Source organism: Giraffa tippelskirchi, chromosome 5 (assembly GCF_054371585.1).
Source record: "Giraffa tippelskirchi isolate mGirTip1 chromosome 5, T2T-mGirTip1v1.2.pri, whole genome shotgun sequence".
Classification (NCBI taxonomy): Eukaryota; Metazoa; Chordata; class Mammalia; order Artiodactyla; family Giraffidae; genus Giraffa; species Giraffa tippelskirchi.
Window position 1 is genome coordinate 169,971,661 of NC_137279.1, and position 23,749 is coordinate 169,995,409.

Genomic DNA, 23,749 nt, shown 5'->3' on the forward strand with positions numbered 1-23,749 from the left:
GAAGAGGTGGCAGGAATACACAGAAGAACTATATTGTTCTTCATGACCCAGATCTTCGTGATGGTGTGATCACTCACCTAGAGTCAGACATCCAGGAATGCGAAGTCAAGTGGGCCTAAGGAAGCATCACTATGAACAAAGCTAGTGGAAGTGATGGAATTCCAATAGAGCTATTTCAAATCCTAAAAGATGATGCTGTGAAAGTGCTGCACTCGGTATGCCAGCAAATTTGGAAAACTCAGCAGTGGCCACAGGACAGGAAAAGGTCAGTTTTCATTCCAATTCCAATGAAAGGCAGTGCCAAAGAATGTTCAAACTACTGCACAATTGCACTCATCTCACACACTAGCAAAGTGGTGCTCAAAATTCTCCAAGCCAGGCTTTAACAATACGTGAACCAAGAACTTCCAGGTGTTCAAGCTGGTTTTAGAAAAGGGGAGGAACCAGTGATCAAATTGCCAACATCCACTGGGTCATCGAAAAAGCAAGAGCGTTCCAGAAAAATATCCATTTCTGCTTTATTGTCTCCGCCAAAGCCTTTGACTGTGTGGATCACAATAAACTGTGGAAAATTCTGAAAGAGATGGGCATACCAGACCACCTGACCTGCCTCTTGAGAAATCTGTATGCAGGTCAGGAAGCAACAGTTAGAACTGGACATGGAACAACAGACTGGTTCCAAATAGGAAACGGTTCTATGAAAACCTACAAGACCTTCTAGAACTAACACCCAAAAGAGATGTCCTTTTCATTATACGGGACTGGAATGCAAAAGTAGGAAGTCAAGAAATACCTGAAGAAACAGGCAAAGATGGCCTTGGAGTACAGAATGAACCAGGTCAAAGGCTATTAGAGTTTTGCCAAGAGAACTCACTGGTCATAGCAAACATCCTCTTCCAACAACACAAGAGAAGACTTTACACGTGGACATCACCAGATGGTCAATACCAAAATCAGATTGATTGTATTCTTTGCAGCCAAAGATGGAGAAGCTCTATAGAGTCAGCAAAAATAAGACCAGGAGCTGACTGTAGCTCAGATCATGACCTCTTATTGCAAAATTCAGACTTAAAATGAAGAAAGTAGGGAAAACCACTAGACCATTCAGGTATGACGTAAATCAAATATCTTACGATTATACAGTGGAAGTGACAAATAGATTCAAGGGATTAGATCTGATAGAGTGCCTGAAGCACTATGGACAGAGATTTGTAACATTGTACAGGAGGCAGGGATCAAGACCATTCCCAACAAGAAGATATACAAAAAGGCAAAATGGTTGTCTGAGGAGGCCTTACAAACAGCTGAGAAAAGGAGAGAAGGTAAAGGAAAAGGAGGAGAGGAAAGATATACCCATCTGAATGCAGAGTTCCAAAGAATAGCAAAGAGAGAAAAGAAAGCCTTCCTCAGTGATCAATGCAAAGAAATAGAGGAAAACAATAAAATAGGAAAGACTAGAGATTTCTTCAAGAAAATTAGAGATACCAAGGGAACATTTCATGCAAAGATGGGTTCAATGAAGGACCGAAACGGTATGGACCTAACAGAAGCAGAAAATACTAAGAAGAGGTGGCAAGAATACACAGAAGAATCATACAAAAAAGATGCTTCATGACCCAGATAACCACAATGGTGTCATCACTCATCTAGAGCCAGACATTCTGGAATGTGAAGTCAAGTGGGCCTCAGGAAGTATCACTATGAACAAAGCTAGTGGAAGTGTTGGAATTCCAGTTGAGCTATTTCAAATCCTAAAAGATGATGCTGTGAAAGTGCTGCACTCAATATGCCAGGAAATTTGGAAAACTCAGCAGTGGCCACAGCACTGGAAAAGGTCAGTTTTCATTCCAGTTCCAAAGAAAGGCAATGCCAAAGAATGTTCAAACTACCACACAATTGCATTCATCTCACAGGCTAGAAAAGTAATGCTCAAAATCCTTCAAGGGAGACTTTACAGTATGTGAACCGAGACCTTCCAGATGTTCAAGCTAGATTTAGAAAAGGCAGAGGAACCAGAGATCAAATTGCCAACATCTTTTGGATCATAGGAAAAGCAAGAGAGTTCCAGAAAAGATCTACTTCTGCTTTATTGACTATGCTAAAGCCTTAGACTGTGTGGATCACAACAAAGGAGTTGGTAATGGACAGGGAAGCCTGGCATACTGCATGTGGTCATGGGGTCACAGAGTTGGGCATGACTGAGCGACTGAACTGAACTGAATTGAAAGGTGTGAGTGGTGTTTGTTTTAATATGTATTTCCTTAATTACTCAAAAAGTAAACATTTTTCTGTATCATTATCTTAATGATATTATAGGATTTTCCAAGTCAGGTTATTTTAGTATTTATTGAATTAGTGGTGATTAATTAATGTGTATAGTAGTGGTTAAACTACAGTGACATTGCCACCCTTGAGTCACATTGTTAATTTTGCTTTAGACCAAGTATATGTTGTAGTGTTTAATTTAGTGCCCTTTTCAATATATCATTACTGGAATAAAATGTAGAGTGGCAGAAGAGCATAGTGGTTAAAAGTATGGATCATTGAGCCAGACTGCCTGGACCAGAATACTGCCTCTGGAACTTACTGTTACACGATTTCGGTTAAGTTGCATATCATCTCTGTGCCTCAGATGCCTTATCTCTAGATGAATAAACAAATAATTTATTTATAAATTATTAAAAATAAATAATAAATAAAGATAAATTATAAATACAATGGAATATTATTCATCCTTAACAAAGAAGAAAATGCTGTCATTTGCAGCAACATGGATGAATCTGGAGGACAGTGTGCCTAGATGTAATAGACACAGGACAAATTCTCCAATATACTACTTATATGAGGAATCTAAGATAATCAGATTTATAGAAGCATAAAATAGAATGGTGGTTGCTAAATGTTGGAGGAAGAAGGAAATTGGAAGGTATTAGTGAAAGGATACAAAGTTTTAGTTATACAAAATATATAAATCCTAGAGATCTACAGTAAAACACAGTGTTTGTAGTTAACAGTACTATATTATATACTTAAATTTTGCTAAGAGGGTGTATCTTATGTTAAGTGTTTTTATCAGAAAATATTGGTAATTGTAATGATAATAAATAAAGAGGGTGGGAGGAAACTTTTGGAGGTGATGGATGGATTTATGGCATAAATTCTGGTGATAGTTTCACAGATTTAATTCATCAAGTTGTAGATATTAAATATGTATAGCATTTAATATTTTAATCATACTTCAGTAAAATGGTGTATAAAAGAAAAATCATGAAAATGGTTAACATTTACAAAGTGCTTAGATTAGTGCCTGTAAGTACTATTTGAATATCTGCTAAATAAATTAATTAAATTCATAAATATTATTGCATATTGAGTACATGTAATTCTTCAAACACTTGAATCTCAGCATTTTCAATAAAACTTAATGATGCAAATATATTACAACTCAAATGTGAAAGTCTAAAAATTACATCTTAAAGAATGCATTTTATAAGTATCTTCCAGTGTGATTATTAATTTGAAAAGAAAAAAGATTTCTCTTTTTTTCTGAAATGAGGTAGAATGGGTGAAAAAGTAGTTTGTTTCATTTTCACATGTTCATGTGGTTGATCTTTAGAAACTAAGACTTTTATTTAGAGCAGTGGGTACCAGTTTAATACGGTAGGACAAAAACAGATATTTACAGTTGGAAACAATAGAGTTCAAATCTAGGTTTGCCACTTTAATAAAGTCATTTCTGTATACACAGGGTTGATGTGAGCATGAAACGTAGTAACACATGCAAACTGGGTAATCAGTGCCGTGGCACTCAATAAATGATAGTTGCAGCTGTTATAGTTGTCTCTTCTCTACCCTCCTAATACTTCATTGATATCTTTACCATTATAATTCTCACATTGTACCATGAGTATTTGTTTCTGAGTGTGACAGATATTCATTGGGCTGTGACTTTCTTAAAGGCGAGAGTATCACCTCTATCTTCATGTCTCTCCTGCAGTTTGCAACTTCCAGCTACTAAATACAACACTGTTTTGTCCCGTTTTTGTCCCAGAGTGTTTTAAATTTGAACTGGTTGCCAACATTTGAAAGTTTAAAAGCTTCACATTTTAAGATAAAGCAAAACATTACAGGATTCCTGGCTTCTGCTACTGCTACTGCTGCTAAGTCGCTTCAGTCATGTCCGACTCTGTGCGACCCCATAGACAGCAGCCCACCAGTGTCCGCCGTCCCTGGGATTCTCCAGGCAAGAATACTGGAGTGGGTTGCCATTTCCTTCTCCAATGTATGAAAGTGAAAAGTGAAAGTGAAGTCGCTCAGTCGTGTCTGACTCTTAGCGACCCCATGGACTGCAGCCTACCAGGGTCCTCCGTCCATGGGATTTTCCAGGCAAGAGTCCTGGAGTGGGGTGCCATTGCCTTCTCCTCCTGGCTTCTGGCTTGTCTCAAAGAATCAGAAAATTCAGCAATACTGAATGCCAGAGTTTCCGTGGCAGTAATGAATTGTTCTGGAGTAGAGCTGCCTCCTTCAAGAGGCATGCTGTCTGGTTTGCCATAGTCCTCAACACCTGAGTATTGCTTCCTCAGAACTAAAGCTGAATGCCCTTTGCCCGTCACATTTCACTCATCTTTTGTCTGCTTTTCTAGATACTTGTGTTTGAGAAAGCTGCTCTAATGACAGAGAGTTTGTAACTTTGTTAGTTGCTCAGTCATGTCTGAGTCTTTGTGACCCTATGGACTGTAGCCTGCCAGGCTCCTCTGTCCATGGGCTTTTCCAGGCAAGAATACTGGAGTGGGTTGCCATTTCCTTTTCCAGGGCAATCTTCCCAACCCAGGGTTCGAACCCAGATATCCTACATTGCGAACAGATTCTTTACTGTCTGAGCCATCAGGGAAGCCTGTCTGTAACTTAGAAAGCGCTCAACAAATGTTTGTTGAATGAATGAATGATTGAAAGAACCTTAAGCATAAACAAGTATAGATGGTTTACTCGATCTACTTTAAAATGCCCAAATGATGAGGATCTAGCTGTGCTTTAACAACAACTATTCCCATCACATTTTTCAATATACAGCATGAGGAAGTAATGGTAATGTTGGAGATGGTCAGAGAATGATGCTCTGAAATAACTGGCTTTCATTGGATGTGATTACTAGACTGCCACATTTTCAAAACTAGACATCCTCAAATTTATTCACCACTGGTGTAGTACAGTGAAACATGACAAAAAATAAAATATGATCAAATGCACTTGCCATTTATTTTGGAATGCATGGCAATATCTTTTCCACTTAAGCAAAACATACAAACAACACCCTACTGTGTTTGAAGACAAGGAATCTTTGATCAGAACTTTGAAATATCCCTTTGAATTAGTATTAGTGTAATAAACTTTGTTAATTTATACCTGACAGTAATTTGGGATTTATGTTTAGTTGAACTGATGCATGTCTCAAACCTGTGAAGGAAAGTTTAGCCAAGTAAGTGAAAAGTGTGGGTAACATTTCTTTGGTAAGGAATGGGGTGGAGTAATGATGTACTGGAAAACTTTTCTAGTTTTAGTTTTGGAGGAAAATATCATAAATAGTTAAAAAAGAGAAAGTTCCTCAGCATCCCATAATTTTCCTTTTGAGTTTTGCTTCTGCTTCTTACTTGAAGAGTTATTAACCTCAGTTGCATTTTCTGTAAAGAAAATAAATAAAAGCTGCATTGAAGTTGATAGTAAGAGTTAGAGAATATATACATATATGTAAAACATCTCACAGAACCTTTGCATTTCATGTTTTCTCTGCCTGGAACATTGTTTCTGGGATTTGTACCTTCTCATTCAGGATTCAACCCATCCAAGAAATAGAGAATGACTGGAAGGAGTCTAATATCGTTCTTCATAGAACTTACCTAATTCTGAAATTATCTTGTTTATATATTCACATTTCTTTCTCTCTCCTTTCTCACCACTCCCTTCACCATACACCTACTATATAGAATGAGTGTAAGCTCCATGAAGGCAGAGACTTTGTTTTCTCAGTAACCACTACAAAATAGTGCCTTCCTCTTAGTAGACACTCAATAAATATTTGTTGACTGGGTAGCTCATGAATTATTAGCACTCAGTGAATGTACTTGTTAAACTAGAGCATGTTTATCTATTGCTTATAAGTCCAGTGAGAGATTCTCCTAGCACTTTGTTAGTAGTAGATTATGTATTTCTTTTAAAATATTTTTTACTGACACCCTAATTTTTAGCACTTAATATAAGGAATGAAGTGCTTTTTGTAAGGAGGCAAGAATTTTATGTGTATATCTTAACTCTCAGTCCCATCTGTAATTTTTCAGTCATATGTTATTCACTTTTAAAATAAAAATCCTACCTTTAAAATAAAAATCCTGTAACAAGTGTATTTGTGTTATACATAATTATTTACACATTTTCTTCCCAACCAGATTTGGTTCCTTAAGGGAGTATGCAAGTCTTCATCTTGTCTGTCCACCACTTTCTTTGCTGTGTTGTAATGACTTAAGTGATAGATGCTGGTAAGAACTTACTGAGTCAATAAGAGACAGAGTGTGAGACTGGTACTCTTATGGCATCCATTACACCTATCTTTCCCGCTCTGCTCCTATGAATTCCTCCCAAAAGAATGATTAAGTTTGAATCATCACTCACTTAAATAAAAAAAACTGCCAGGTGCACAATTAACATGAATTATTTTAGTAACATCTACATCATTGTAGTTGTTCCCTGGTAACCATTTTGTAAATGAATGCATGAATTGATGAATAATTAGACCAATATAATGTGGCAGTTATGTGAGTTATAAACTTATTTCTTTAACCACAGAGTATTTTTACTGTCTCTGATATTTAATTATTATGTATTTTATTATTGCTCTTTTTTTCAAGTTATGATTACATGTATTCTATCATTACTCTTTTCAGTTTTGTGGTACTAATGGATATAGTTCCTATTAAAAATAATAAAAGAATAAATGAAAAATTAGTTTAGCACAATGTTTCTACCTTTATGCCTAAAAGACTGTAAGGAAATAATGTGTTAAAGCATGTTTAAATATATAGTATACATTGTATATAAAGTATGTTGTTGTTGTTTAGTCGCTAAGTTGTGTTGACTCTTTTGTGACCCCGTAGACTGTAGCCCGCCAGGCTCCTCTGTCTGTGGGATTCCCCAGGCAAGAATACTGAAGTGAATTGCCATTTCCTTCTCCAGGGAATCTTCCCGACCCAGGAATCAAACCCACGTCTCCTGCATTGGCAGATGGATTCTTTGCCACTGAGCCACCAGGGAAGCCCTATATATAGAAATATCAATGGTGTATTTTTGTGTGGGTCTATATTCTCTACATTCTTAATCCACTGTCCAATAGGGTAGCTACTAGCCACATATGGAAATTTAAATTAATTAAAGTGAAATGAAATTTGAAGTCATTTTTCTTAGTCACACTAGGTGTGTTTTAAGTGCTCAGTAGCCACATGGGGCTAGTGGCCACCCTATTGGATAGGACAGACACAGAACATTTCTGTCATCACAGAAAGTTCTGTTAGCAGCTGGTAGGCTATCATATACACAAATCCTTATCCCTTATTTTGCCACATTGTATGTTAGATATTTTGTTTGTAATTTGAAAATGAAATTGAATATGTCCTAGAAATACTATCTCGCTTAATTTCTTGAAATCTCTTTGCCCCAAAAATGATTATTTTGTCAACTATATATTTAAAACAATATGCTTTTTCCATTTATTAAGATAGTCAATACCTGACATTTTCCTCATTATTTAAAACTCTAAATTCTGTGATGAATACAGTTGAAGTATTATTCACTTTTAAGACAACACAGTGTATAATAATGTCTCCATGTGCCTTTTCTACTATAAACAATGAAGAAAAATACTTATTAAATGGTGATTTTTCTCCCTTTATCTTATTAAGTAAATTATATGGTCCTTTTTTATGGAAGTCTTCATAGTTAGAGATGTAAAACAGCAATTTCTTGGTTCTATAGCATGACATAGTTCAGAGCTGAGATTAGAGAAACCCCGTTGAGTTGTTAATACTTGAGGGCATCCCCAACTAGAAAAGTATGTGAATTTAGGCATGGGAGGAAGGAAGGATCTGCTTTAAATTTAGTGTAGGGTCACTGAATCTTAATGATAGATTAAACAAGGGAGGTAGAATAATGAATAGGGGTATGCAATGTGTAGCACTAATACCAGAAGTCCATGGTTTGTGGCGGTTTTTTAATGTCCTTTCCCATATGGTTTTGAATAGAGTAGGTTATGGCAGGGATGAGCTAAGCAATAGCTTTGTTAATGAATAAATAGGAGTAAATTTTTTTTTAAACAGGAGACTTCAGGCTGTTTGTTTAGAATGCGTGTTTATTTAATAAATCATGTGATTAAAGATTTTCTGATCTTAATACATTAAGAGATGATGCTAAGGTATCCCTGTTTTATTTTTTATAAAATAATTACATTTACATTTCAGGGTCAGTCCTAACAGTGAAATCGTTGGGGTGCGGTTTTAACTGCCTTAATTAAAAGCCAGTTGTATGGAGCGTCTGAGCATTGGCATCATCAGTCTTTAAAGTTTATTGTACTGTATTAGATTTTCATTCATGATGTCAATTCACTTTGAAAGGTTTAATTAAATTGTTATTTGGAACCAGTTTCTAACTCTTCTTCATTCATCTAAAATTAACTAGGTTTGTGATTTTGGTGGCTATGCTCTTATTGTAACTTTGCTCTTGGCCAAGGCAGTTACTTTTCTTAAGATACACTTCGTGCCCTTCCACCCACATTTCTCTCAGAGAAAGTAATGCCAACATTAAGCTGATCTTGGCAAATAGCAAGAAAACGTGAGTAGACACATTTTAAAATATTTCACAGAGCTGTTCTTTGGTGATTGCTTAATATTTCCAAAAGGAGAGGTTAAATAGGTTGTCTCTGGTACCTTAGTTAAGCAGAGGGAAGGGAAATGTAAGTCTCCTGACTCCAGGGCCCCAAATGCAAACACTGGCCTAGTTGTTCCCAAACTTTCTCCTTGATGTGGGTGACTTGAATGGTTTATTTTCCCTTGATGAGCCACACCCCCAGGCACTTTAGTATTCATGGCAGACCCCAACACTAAGTCCCTTTGTTGTCTTTGTTTTTTGAATTTTTTTGTTAACAAGAAAAGATAAAATTATAAGAGATCTGATTATAGACTGAGGTTCCATTGCTGATAGTTCCCACCACTTTTTTCAGCATCTCAGAGAAAGGCAAAGTCCTGGATAGGCAACAGAAAGCAGCAAAGCAAACATAAACATTATGTCTAAGCATCATTGTTGGTGCTACCAGAGTGGGGGAGGATACACACAGTCTTTATCAAAATATAAAGATGAGTCTTCACCAAAACAGTAAGATTGCCAGCATCTGAAAAATTTTGAAGTTTCTATAGAGACATTGGTTCTTTAAAGGGGAAAAAAAAAATTGCTTAACAAGAAATAGATTAAAAAGATATTTCTAAATTTGCATTATCATCCTGACTTAGGCATTAACTAAGTGAATGACATTTGCAAGGCAAGTAGTTTAATCTTTCTGTGTGTAAAATTTAAAAGAAAATATAGTTCTATGAAAAATAAATTGGCAGAATAGATTAATAGCATTGCCCTATATCGTCTTCCCTATGGATACAATTTCATTTTAGAACTTAATGAGGTTGCAAATAAATATCTGATCCGAGTTTCACTTGTCCAGATCCAAAGCACAGAAGAGGAATTGGCAACAGTGCCCAGTTGTTGAGAGAAGGAAAAACTGGAATAACAAGATAGGACATAATTGATTTACCTACTGTATATAGACAGAGTAGAAGCATCAGTCTTCCTATATTTATATTCTAGACAAAACTCTTAACATTAGTGTTGGGTAGAAACTCAGAAGGCATTCAGCAAAAGTTTATACAAGGAAGTCTTTGCCAACCATCACATCTTCTTCTTTTACCTTGACTTATTTTCCTTGAATATGTTTTATCTTGCTATTTCTTTCCCAGCTGTGTGTGACACCAGGAACTGCCCTCTTACTGTGAAGGCAGCATTCAGTCACTGAAACAATAAGTCACAGATCTTGTAGTTGTCCTTCCTCTGCAGCACTTAGAGTACAAAATTGACAGCCTGTAACTGCTCTTCGTTGCCTGTTACAGCACAACAGGTATGAAAAGGCTCAGTTATGAGAGAGAGTAACCTTGGTTGATCACTTTTGTTACTGTATAATGCTCACCATTCAGAGTAAGTGTAAATGGTCTTAACGGAAAATTCTTACACGTTACAATCATGTGTCAGGTGAGCTTCCCTGGTGGCTTAGCAGTAAAGAATCTTCCTGCCAATACAGAAGATACGGGTGTGATACTTGGTGAGAGAAGATCCCCTGGAGAAGGAAATGGCAACCCACTCCAGTATTCTTGCCTGGAGAATTCCATGGACAGAGGAGCCTGGGGGGCTACAGTTAATGGGGTTGCAAAGAGTCCGAGTGAGCAACTAACACTTTCACTTTTCACTTTTGTATATGTGTGTGTATAGCTTAATAAACAGAAATAGGCATAATTTTGTGACTTGGTTTTTCTTTAATATGTAACAACTTTATATGTTATTAAATATTCTTCTAGGTAGGGTCAGTAAACTTTTTCTACAAAGGGCTAGATAATAAATATTTCAGGCATTGCAGGGCCTGTGATCTCGGTTGCATCTACTAAGTCTGCCCTCATGGTAGTGCCAATAGCATCCACAGACAGTATGTAAACAAATGGAGGTAGTGGTGTTCCAATACAATTTCATTTACAGAAACAAACAGCAGGCGGAATTTGACCTATAGGCTGCACTCCCTAGTTCTACATCATCATTTTAATGGCTGCATGGTATTTATTTATTTAACTATCTTATTATCAGATATTAAATTTGTGCCAATTGTGTGTATGTGTGTGTGTAATAATAAACAGACCGCAGTGAATATCTTTGTAGTTAAATATTTGGCTTACATGTATGATTATGTCCTTAAACATTAACTCGTATAGTGCTTCTGACTTAGCAAATGGTTTGTCTACTAAAGTTCAGACTTAAAAATCAAAGTGTTCCTGATATACAAGTGTTTCTTGGTTTATGTGTCCAATTTTTAAAGTTGTACATAAAATTGAACTTTATGAAAACATTTTAAGATTAAAGTAGGACTCCTTAAAATGTTCTTATGATTACTCCATTACTTCTAAGATTGACTTTTTACTTAGTGTTTTTCTTCATGGAAGAATTTTTAAATTAATTTGCTTCATTTTAAAAGGAGAAATTTTAAGAGCATTTAATGAGTGACTAATGTTTTATTCATTGAAGACAATAAAAAACATTCACCTCTCTGGTATCTATTAGGCCATTGTTGGAAAGATTTTGCTCTTTCACTGTTTCCATAAAGTACAGAGAGGAAATACTACCTTCTAGGATAAGGTCTTTACTGACTGATATGAGGTTAACCTCCCACTGTTTTTCCTGTGGGTCTTATTTCAGCTTGCCTATGAGAGAGACCAAAAAAACAAACCAGAAACTGTTTAGTCTTTCCTTTGCTTCAAACGGTTCTCTGGTGTTCAGGGGCATGTCCTCAGTTCAACTGACAGGTACAGGTGCCTTCTGAGTTTATTTAGTATGACCAATAGATCATTTATTGTGTATTTGCAGTTTTATTGCAATGCCCAAATAAATATTATAGCCAAAAAGCAATAACACTTAAGCTTAAGGCTGAAGAACTGAAGATTAACACAGATTTTCAGTGATGAAGATTACTATTTATCAATTATTTCAGTGCTGTGGAGTCTGTAGTGATGTAGTACCATCTCTCATTACTTTCTTAGACTAAAAGTAATTACTTTATCATCGTAAAAATGATAGCATTTCTAGCATTTCTATAACAAATCATTATTAATAATGTTCATTCTCAAAAGGACTAGTACCTCAGGCAGAAGTTCAAAGAACTCTAGAATCAGTAAGTTAGAAAGGCATGGCCATCTAGAAGAGCCTGTAACTCTCAAATTTTGGTAAGAGTTACCTAGAGTGCTTGTTAGAACATATACTGTAGGATCCTAGCATTTCCAGTGTACTAGGCCTTGGGTGGATTCCCTGAATTTTCATTTCCAGTAGTTTCCAGGGGATACTAATACTATTTGTATTAATATCAGGCACCACACGTTGAGAGTCACAAATGCAGAAAAATAATTGTTCCCCTTTGTGGTGGTGGTGTTGTTTATAATTTCAACTTCTATAACTTCACAATTTCTCTAAACCCCCCCCCCCGCCAAAAGACTTAAAATTTAGCATCTTTTCTATTTGTGAAACATACTTAACCTTGGTCATTTATAAACATTTTCTTCACTCTTTACAAGTTCTGTTTTTTTAAAATCCAGGCTTACCCTTTAACTAAAGATATTTATGTATATATATATGTGAGTCACTTAGTTGTGTCCGACTCTTTGCGACTGCATGGACTATAGCCCATCAGGCTCCTCTATCCATGGAATTCTCCAGGCAAGAACACTAAAATATATATATATATATATGTATATATATATATATATATATATGAATTAATTTTAATAACTTTATGACCATAAGTTCATTTACTTTATGATCTCCCACTGCAATTTTTGTATCATTTTCACCCACACCAAACTTTAAGAATAGGATATTATGAGTATAACCATGTTGAAAGTGTTAAATCTTATCCATGATAGTTTATCAGGCTGGATAAAATCCCATCTAATTATATGCATTCAAACTAGTTTCCATATTTGATTAGTTTTATTGTCATCATTCCCAGTAATTGCTTACGATGCCAGTTGTCAGATTTCTTTACAGACAAGTAAGAGGTGAAATAAGTTTTTTAAGTATGTTGCAAAGCAAAACTTAGTTACAGTTGTTGGAATGAAGAATTCAGTTACAGCCAAAAAAAATGTTTTAATAGAACAGAATGCAGTCCAAAGCCTGATTGAAAGCCACCAATTTTATAGTTTTCTTCAAACAACATCTTCATTGTTTTCTGGAAAGATGGTATTTGCGAAAAAGAAATGTCTTGAGTTACTTTTTTTATGAGGAAAGAATTGCTGAGTCTCTTAAATGGTTAATGAGAAGAAGTAATAGTTAAACACTTGGAGCATTGATTTCTGATTTGAATTCTCCAGCACAGGCCAGCCCTGAGGGAAGAGGGGGAAAAAAGCTTGCTAATTAACATTTGATTACTGATGCCACCTTCTCATTCCCCTTGCACCATCCGGTTTCAAGTGTTTTTGTTCAAGAAGTATTTTTAGGAGGATTTTAACTTGCATCATAGTAAAACAGATCCATGTGCAACTGCATCGAGTGTACAGTATGTTAAAAAAAAGAGAAAGAAAAGTCCTTAGATATGAAGTATATGTTCAAAACCCAGTCTGGATCAGAAGTGACTGGTTTCCTATTATAAGCCTTTCTGAGCACCAGTGATTGCTAAGAAACTGGAACTAAGCCTAGTCTGTGTGTCTTATTTTAATCACACACAGATACTTATTTGTTTGGTGCAGTTATTATTTAGCAAACTCAACTGGAACATCATTTGATGGTGTGAATTACTTGCAGTTCAGATTTTGATACTTTTAACATTTGAATAAGCTTAGGTTCTAATATTCCCAAAGGCCTTTCTCTTCTAAGATTGATAAGAGAATGAGATAAATGTATGTAGTTTCAGCTTTTTTGTAAGGGCTGTAATTTGTAAAGGTATTCTTAATTCAGAAAATCTAGAAACTAAAGTGCTAACAAACTGATAACTGTCCTAAGCCCATGGCAATTCAGTATTTTGTATCTGTTTCTTTTTGCTACTTTAAACTATTTGATATGTGAAAATTCATAGGCCAGATTTCAAAATTTTTTAAATGTTGAAATAAATTAATAGAACTTTACAGTTGTATCACTATGCTTTTAGTATTCTGGCAACACTTAGCCTGTTTGGTTGTTGAAATAATTATTTGTTCGATGCATGAGACAAGGGCTCAGGGCCGGGGCAACGGGATGACCCAGAGGGATGGGATGGGGAGGGAGGTGGGTGGGGGGTCCAGGAAGAGGAACACATGTAAACCCATGGCTGATTCATGTCAATGTATGGCAAAAACTATTACAATATTGTAAAGTAATTAGCCCCCAACTAAAATAAATAAATTTATTAAAAAAATAAAAAAAAAATAAAAAAAAGAAATAATTATTTGGGACACCAGTATGTAAGTAAACCAGTAAGCTTTACTTTTAAATCAGATCTCTTGGGGGAAAAATATTATTGAGTCTTTTCTTTTTAAGAAAAAACTAAAAGACTTTTTAGTATAATTAAAAGCAGAAACTAAGACTTCTCTTTATTCAAGAAAAAAATTCACTTAAAATGTTTATTATATGTCTGGATTTCTTAACTGAAATTATTTACAGTTTTCCTTTTTGATGTATTTATTAACTCTTTACTATTTTTCTTTCATTTTCTAGCCTTAATGGTTTTAAACTTTCCCTCTTTACTTGCATATCTTAAATATACTTGGCTCTTCTTTTCCTCTACCTAGGATAAACTCCAGTATTTTCAAAAAAATCAAAGAATTTTAGAGCTTAGAAAGTTAGCAATGAGCTCATTTTGTTCTCTTCTAATATTGAATAAACTAGGTCTCAGTTTCTACCAGTTTGCACCACAGTAACAGCTGGGTAGAATTAGGACTAGAAATCTAGTTTTCTGTCTCTTATTATGCCACAGTAACTCAAATTTTGTGACTTGTATAACATTATCAGAATCTTCTTTCACTTGAGTAACACCTGAATGAAATTTAAAATTCCCTAAAATATTTTTCAGTAGTGTATCCAATGTATAGTTCACAACATTTTGCTATAAAATATAGCTGACAAAGTTGTCTACCAGTTTTTATATTTTTCAGTTTGAATAGCTGCAAACAGCTCATTTAAGACTAATCTAAAACCTCAAGCTCAGAATCTAATCTTTAGAAGAGGAACTTTCTAAGAATTATTTTCTAAGAAATTCTGATAAAATTTAACCAACGTATAAAATTGTTTAAAAATGTATGGAACTCAAAGCTTTGTGGGAGATGAATGTCTTATATAATTTTTTATTGAGCAGGTTGTAATAAAGTAATCTTTTTCCCAGTGCTGTGTGTATCATTGAAGTTTCCACAGTGAGGAAATATGAAGTTTGAAGTGGAGATCATTGCTTACATAATTTATTATATATAAATAGATGTTTATTAACAGTGAAAAGCAAATAATAAGGAAATGAATCAGTACTGCATTAATTCTGTACTATTTCAGGGTAATGTGATTCAAATATGTTTTTCTTAGTCACAAACAACTGAAGGCGGAGAAATGAAACTGTTTTAGAAAATCTGGAAAATCTGTTGTCAATCTAGAACCTTTGATCCAAATACAGTGTAGTTTGTAACATAATTTTTATGTTCAGCTGGTAATCAAAGCTTACATTAAGTTTTTTCAGAACTAATTGAAACATTTACATAGTTTAGCAGCCTAAAATCTCATAGATTTAGAGCTTAATGCATAACAAGAATTGAAAAAGATTATGAAGATTCAGAATGATCTTGAGCCAATGCTGATCAAAGAAAGTATGTAAGACAAAAGGGCCCTTAGGAAATGTTACCCTGTGAAGTGCCACTTGTCCTTAACTGGAATTTAGCACAAATCTCTAAAGATGAAACTCCATCAGAAGTAGCACAGTAATGGCAGCTGAGCATGCCAGCTACAGCAACTTTAGCCTGTGTATGTGTTCTTTCTGCCTCTCTCAAGAGCTCTTAAATCTCTCAGATAAATCAATCTCCGAACCTTCCCCCCTCTCCCGCCCCTCACTTCTCCCCTTGCCTTTAGTCTTTCCTCTCTCCTCCCTCCATTCCTTCATCCTTCTTTCTCTGAGAAAACTCTGTGTCCTGTATTTGATTCATGATGACCTTAAATCCATCTACATCATTTTATAATTAGGTATATTTTGTCCTTCAGCTTTCCTAGAATACTAATTTTTTAAAAGAATAATTTTTACTTTGTATATATTTCTGATTTTTTCTTTCCTGCAGGATTGTCACTGAAAATTTAATTAAAGTCATCAATAAAGACAATGGAATTTTTTCATCTCTATTAATAAAACCATCACTCATTTTGTACCTTTGCTGTCTTATCACTTGTCTTTCTTCCATATACTGGTAAAATCTGCCTATGGTTTCAGCACTGATAAACATGAAATTATTTTTGAAAAACTAATTTGTTTTCAGGTATATTGTTTAGTGATTATGGTTTAACACAAGATTCTTTTGGCTTAATTTCAGAAACACTGTGAATTTAGCTTTTCCATTGAAACAGTCAAACATTAGCCTAATATACTTTATGTTGTACCCTCTCAGCCAAGTTCTTTCTGCATTAACCAGTTTATTCTATGACAAGTTGCTTAACAGATGTCATTCTGGGGAGAACAATGAAGCCAAATACTTGTGCAATGGCTAACATTACTCTAACTTTGATCACTTTTGTTCAGCACATCAGTCTGGCGTTGTGCTTTATACCAACATAGCACTATAGCCAGAACATGCTTTTCAGGCTTAGAATAGCAAAGGAATGTTATTCATTCAGTGCAGTTACAGATGAGTTAATGAAAGAAGAAAAATACTGTTTATTTCATAATACCGTATTGTTATGTTTTGGAATTAAGATGGAATTTAAAGAATTCCACTCCAGAGTTATTCGTTTGTATATTCAACTCATAGTATTTGTGTATATTCTCCAATGCAGAGGTAGCCTTGCCACCTTCCCAACAGATGTAAATATTTGCCCTGCCTTCCCCTCCACCTTCAAGAATAACTGCTGACCCTTGGTGTCTCTAGACAACATAATTAAAACTAACTTTAAGAAAGGAATTTTTTGCCTTGTGGCTTAAAGTTTCCTCATACTCCCATTTTCTGTCCTCTCCCTTTCTTTTATTAATAATAGTAATAATACTTTGGCTTTATGGAATACCTTTCCTCTTAAGAGCACTAATGTTTAAGCATGACAGAATAGTCTTAGCTAGTGCAGGTGGTAAGAGGTTAGTCCAGTTGCATTTGGTTAAATTGTTGGGTTATAATGACTAACGAAAATTTCCAAACTTGATATGACTGACCATAAACAAAATACTGCCTGGTAGACTGGCCATTGCTAAGAATCTTGGGGGAAAAAAGCTGTTTGTTTGAATTGAGTGGGGATCAAGCCATGCCCCCAAGCTCCACAGTTCTCATTTACTAAGTCTTTTTTTCACAGGTGTACATTAGAGATAAAAATAGATTGAGTTCCAGGTTTTGTTTTGTTTCTTTCTTTCCCCAGTGAATATATTTCTCCATTTCACTGGAAGTGTAACTTAGATATGCTTATGTATAATAAACAGTAATGTGATACAGAAATGCTGTAATTGGACAATGTGATACTTCAGGCTTCTGCATTTTAAAAACATGAATGAACACTGCTTCTTTTCCACATGGAAATCATATTATAGAATGTATTATGTGCAACATTTCTAAATTAGTTTCACTGTTAACAGTATGTTAATTCCGGAACTTACATGAAGAGTTAGCTAAGATGGATGGTCTATTCATTCTTAGGATTTGATCATTTATTTGGAAATATGGAATGAAAGAGAATTTTTGTAACCTGTTTAGAGAAAAAAGCTAAAAAAGGATCTGATAATTACTGAATAAGAGTTTAACCTTCCAGCACTTCATTCTGATAATTCCTTGTGTCCTCGCCTTTCAAGTTAAAAAGTATTGGGAATTCCCTAGTGGTCTAGTGGTTGAGACTCCATGGTTTCATTGCTGTGGATGCAGGTTCGATCCCTGGTGGAGAAGATCCCACAAGCTGTGTGGTATGGCTATAAGTAAATAAGTAGTTTCAAAGTATAATATTAAATGTTGAAAGAAATAGTTTTTCAGCTTTTATCTTATTTAAAATAACTATCAGTACTATATTTTCTTTGGGGAAAGGGCCTAAGTGATATATTAATGGAAAGCCCTCAGTTAATAAATATTTTCTTTAAATAGTTTCTAATTTGGGGTGATTTCAAAAAAATATACCCTGTGCAGCTTTATTATTAAGTTATTGTATCCTTGATATGTTTGTAAAACAATGAAGGAAACTCCAGGTTTTTCCTTTCACCCTGATGGGAAAGAAACTACTACCCTTTTTTGACTGAAAAGAAACTTGAAGCTGTCCAGGATTATAAAAATAATCAGCAGGGTGAGGTAGGAGAATATGGCTTGAACTCTTACTTCATTTAACCTTCATTGAGAATCTGCTTTTAAATTTGGTTTAGTTTTTTTAATAAAATTTTTTATGATTTGTGTTTTCCTAGTCTCAAATTCTCATTTTAAATCTAGAAGAAAACAGAGGAAACACAGTATATCCCATAAATTGAGTAGCAACTATAGTAAGTCATGTGGAAACCCTATTTTAATTGTTTTATTTCTTTTTATAGGTAAAGAGAAATGTATATGACCTCACGAGTATCCCTGTTCGCCATCAGTTATGGGAGGGCTGGCCAACTTCTGCCACAGATGACTCGGTAAATGACAGTTGAATTGTCAGTTTTATATCCTCCTATCTCTTTTTCCACTTTCAGCCTAATTGGCAGTGATATTAAGCAGAAATCAAATGCTTTGAATCCATGGAAATAATTTTTATAAATCATATACGTTCACTTGCAGAACGAGTGTCATAAGCCAAATATATCAGCATTCTCTTGATAATGTTACAGTATCAGTATCAGGAACTTTATGCTGCTTGATTTGACTTAAGTTTTTCCTTGATGAGAAAAAATACAAATATTCAGATATTTCTAATGAAATGTCTCAAACACAAAATTTTTTTTCCTAAATTACAGATACTTCAAAATCAATTTAATCACTTTATTTAATTTTATAACTGCATTTGCCATAGTTAGACCTATACTTTAAAAAGTTAATTTTTATAGTTAATAGCACTCTATTCTTAAACACACTCATAATTTTCACTGCCATAAAAAACTGAAAGAAAAGACCTAGTCTGTAATTTTTAATTATTCTTACATCTACTGATAATAATTTCCTGTTGTAAATTTTGAAACCTTTCCTATCTCTATCTTGTTTCCAGTGATTATTCTTTTCTAAGAGAGTAAATTTTATCATTGAGGAGGCCATTTGGCTACTTTTATCCACAATCTTGATTGTTCTAACCAGTTTTTTTAAGGAAAAAATAGAATCTTTCAAGAATTTTGAAGTGAGCCTTATTTTTAAAATAAATAGGGCTAAAAAGAGGCTAAGATTTTGTAAACATCTTACAACAATAAATGTCCAAATAATGATTATGGCCAGGAGTTTAATTATGTTATCTTATATTCTAAATATTACATTTGTCAGAATAATATTACATTTTGTCATGATAATAATTACCATTTCTCTCTTAGCACCACCATCATATATTTTAGTCAAAAGGAATTCTTTGTGGAAGACAGTAACATTTTTAAACAATTTGTTTATGTAGATGCCACTTGAGTCTAATTATTCCACAATCTAAACATTGTGCCTTTGGAAAATGCTTTGTGGATTATGAAACTTCAAAAATAACCAGAAAATAGAAAAACTTGTTTTTAAAGTGAACCCTTCAGAAAAAAATTATTTACATATAGGCACCTACACTTGTTTAAAACCTGTTAATTTTGACATTGACATTATAGTGTGTCATTATAATTATTGATGGTTGTCCACAGCTAAGTGGTAAGAATGTGGTTGTTGCTTTTAATATGTTTTTCTCCAGTTAGGCTGAGAAATTTGATGGAAAATATGATACATTTATTTTTATAAAATTAAGAAACTAAGTATATAAATGATAGCTTTTTGTTTACCTGAGAAGATATGAAGAAACCAGAAATGTTCTTAGCATTGTCTAATAACCTGCTACAATTTATAACATTAATAGAAGAAAATTATTAAGATGGAGCAGTGTCACTGAGTTTCAGATACCTCACTTATTTAAAGCATTGTAATGAGAATTAGCAATAATACAAATACTCTATTCATTCAGTTCAGTTCAGTTCCGTTGCTCAGTCGTGTCCAACTCTTTGCGACCCCATGAATTGCAGCATGCCAGGCCTCCCTGTCCATCACCAACTCCCGGAGTTTACCCAAACTCATAGCCATCGAGTTGGTGATGCCATCCAGCCATCTCATCCTCTGTCGTCCCCTTCTCCTCCTGCCCCCAATCCTTCCCAGCATCAGAGTCTTTTCCAGTGAGTCAACTCTTCGCATGAGGTGGCCAAAGTATTGCAGTTTCAGCTTCAACATCAGTCCTTCCAGTGAACACCCAGGACTGATCTCCTTTAGGATGAACTGGTTGGATCTCCTTGCAGTCCAAGGGACTCTCAAGAGTCTTCTCCAACACCACAGTTCAAAACCATCAATTCTTGGGCACTGCGCTTTCTTCACAGTCCAACTCTCATATCCATACATGACTACTGGAAAGACCATAGCCTTGACTAGATGAACCTTTGTTAACCAAGTAATGTCTCTGCATCTTAATATGCTGTCTAGATTGGTCATAACTTTCCTTCCAAGGAGCAAGTGTCTTTTAATTTCATGGCTGCAATCACCATCTGCAGTGATTTTGGAGCCCAAAAAAATAAAGTCTGATACTGTTTCCACTGTTTCCCCATCCATTTCCCATGAAATGATGGGACCAGATGCCATGATCTTAGTTTTCTGAATGTTGAGCTTTACGCCAACTTTTTCACTCTCCTCTTTCACTTTCATAAAGAGGCTTTTAGTTCCTCTTGACTTTCTGCCATAAGGGTGGTGTCATCTGCATTTCTGAGGTTATTGATATTTCTCCTGGCAGTCTTAATTCCAGTTTGTGCTTCCTCCAGCCCAGCGTTTCTCATGATGTACTCTGCATAAGTTAAATAAGCAGGGTGACAATATACAGCCTTCATGTACTCCTTTTCCTATTTGGAACCAGTCTGTTGTTCCATGTCCAGTTCTGACTGTTGCTTCCTGACCTGCATACAGGTTTCTCAAAAGGCAGGTCAGGTGGTCTGGTATGCCCATCTCTTTCAGAATTTAACACAGTTTATTATGATCCACACAGTCAAAGGCTTTGGCATAGTCAATAAAGCAGAAATAGATGTTTTTCTGGAACTCTCTTGCCTTATTGATGATCGAGCGGATATTGGCAATTTGATCTCTGGTTCCTCTGCCTTTTCTAAAACCAGCTTGAACATCTGGAAGTTCACGGTTCACGTATTGCTGAAGCCTGGCTTGGAGAATTTTGATCATTACTCTACTAGCGTGTGAGATGAGTGCAATTGTGCGGTCGTTTGAGGCAATTCTTTGGCATTGCCTTCCTTTGGGATTGGAATGAAAACTGACCGTTTCCAGTCCTGTGGCCACTGCTGAGTTTTCCAAATTTGCTGACATATTGAGTGCAGCACTTTCACAGCATCATCTTTCAGGATTTGAAATAGCTCAACTGGAATTCCATCACCTCTACTAGCTTTGTTTGTAGTGATGCTTTCTAAGGCCCACTTGACTTCACATTCCAGGATGTCTGGCTCTAGGTGAGTGATCACACCATCGTGATTATCTGGGTCGTGAAGATCTTTCTTGTACAGTTCTTCTGTGTATTCTTGCCACTTCTTCTTAATATCTTCTGCTTCTCTTAGGTCCCTACCATTTCTGTCCTTTATCAAGCCCATCTTTGCATGAAATGTTCCCTTGGTATCTCTAATTTTCTTGAAGAGATCTCTAGTCTTTTCCATTCTTTTGTTATCCTCTATTTCTTTGCACTGATCTCTGAGGAAGGCTTTCTTATCTCTCCTTGCTGTTCTCTGGAACTCTGCATTCAAATGGAATATCTTTCCTTTTCTCCTTTGCTTTTCACTTCTCTTCTTTTCACAGCTATTTTTAAGGCCTCCTCAGACAGCCACTTTGCTTTTTTGCATTGCTTTTCCATGGGGATGGTCTTGATCCCTGTCTCCTGTACAATGTCACGAACCTCCGTCCATAGTTCATCAGGCACTCTGTCAGATCTAGTCCCTTAATCTATTTCTCACTTCCACTGTATAATCATAGATATTTGATTTAGGTCATACCTGAATGGTCTATTGGTTTTCCCTACTTTCTTCAATTTAAGTCTGAATTTGGCAATAAGGAGTTCATGATCTGAGCCACAGTCAGCTCCCAGTCCTTTGCTGACTTGTTTTGTAGAGCTTCTCCATCTTTGGCTGTAAAGAATATAATCAGTCTGATTTCGGTGTTGACCATCTGTTGATGTCCATGTTTAGCATCTTCTCTTGTCTTATTGGAAAAGAGTGTTTGCTATGACCAGTGCGTTCTCTTGGCCAAACTCTGTTAGCCTTTGCCCTGCTTCATTCTGTACTCCGAGGCCAAATTTGCCTGTTACTCCAAGTGTTTCTTGACTTCTTACTTTTGCATTCCAGTCCCCTGTAATGAAAAGCACATCCTTTTTGGGTGTTAGTTCTAAAAGGTCTTGTAGGTCTTCATAGAACTGTTCAACTTCAGCTTCTTCAGCGTTACTGGTTGGGGCATAGGCTTGGGTTACTGTGATATTGAATGGTTTGCCTTGGAAATGAACAGAGATCATTCTGTCGTTTTTGAGATTGCATCCAAGTACTGCATTTCAGATTCTCTTTTTGACTGTGATGGCTACTCCATTTCTTCTAAGGGATTCCGAGAGTCAGTATTGTAACAATGTTAACATAACTCAGAGAGTGATCACAGGCAAGAATTGACTGGTTTACATAAATGAAATAGTACCTGAGATTTGCTTCAAAATAACCTCTTGTGTTGGAAGAGTGAGAGGGGATATTCATAAATCCAAACTGATCATTGTTGAAGATAGTTAATGTGTATATATGATTTTTTTATACTATACTCTCAAGTTTTGTATACATTTGAAAATTTCTGTAAGTTTAAAACAAAAATAATTGTCTAGTTTAAGATAAGAAAGTCCAGAAATGTGGTACTTAATAGGGTTGGAAAAGTCGGTTGCTCGTGGGCCCCATCTTTATGAATACCAAGCTGAAATGGGCTTATCAGAGCAAGTTGCAAGAGTGATAAGCAAATCAGTGAAATGCAATATATTCCTCTGTAACATAATACTTAATATATTTTAAATTTACTTATTTGTATTATTTTTTGCTATGCTGGGTCTTCGTTGCTACACACTGGCTTTCTCTAGTTGTGATGAGCAGGGGCCACTCTCTAGTTGCAGTGCTCCGGTTTCTCATTGTTGCAGAGCATGGCCTCTAAAGTGTGTGGGCTCAGTAGTTGTGGAGCATGGGCTTAGTTGCCTGCCCTGGATCCCCCGCTTTGGTAGGCAGATTTTTACCGCCTTTTACCACTGGACCATTCTTTTCCCATCTGTGCTTCTACCTGGTACTAGAAATCCCAGTAAACAGGGAATCTCCATTAAGAAGTCTGATTCTATTTTCCTCATTTTTCATATTTGCACCTTGTCCCAGAACCCGTGAAGTGATGTCTGCCTGTACCTCCCTAGAGCATATGTTGCCACATTGGCAGGATGTTGCCTTGATCTGCGTGATTTGATACAACAAAGATGTTTAAGGCCAGGCTGCTTTTAATCCGTGCCACAGCAGATCCACTAGCTCCAGTGCTTGAGTCTTGGCAAAAAATGC

The 23,749-nt window shown here is 35.6% G+C and overlaps 1 protein-coding gene across 3 annotated transcripts in view; it reads left to right on the plus strand.

Annotated features, from left to right (window-relative positions):
• FAF1 (Fas associated factor 1) overlaps nucleotides 1–23,749 on the plus strand; it is a 483,348-nt gene that overhangs the window by 245,073 nt on the left and 214,526 nt on the right. For all 3 annotated transcript variants that reach the window (XM_081485543.1, XM_081485544.1, XM_081485542.1), the window contains one exon: nucleotides 18,539–18,625. In XM_081485543.1, the coding sequence (XP_081341669.1) occupies nucleotides 18,539–18,625 (87 nt within the window). The remainder of the gene's footprint in view (nucleotides 1–18,538; nucleotides 18,626–23,749) is intronic.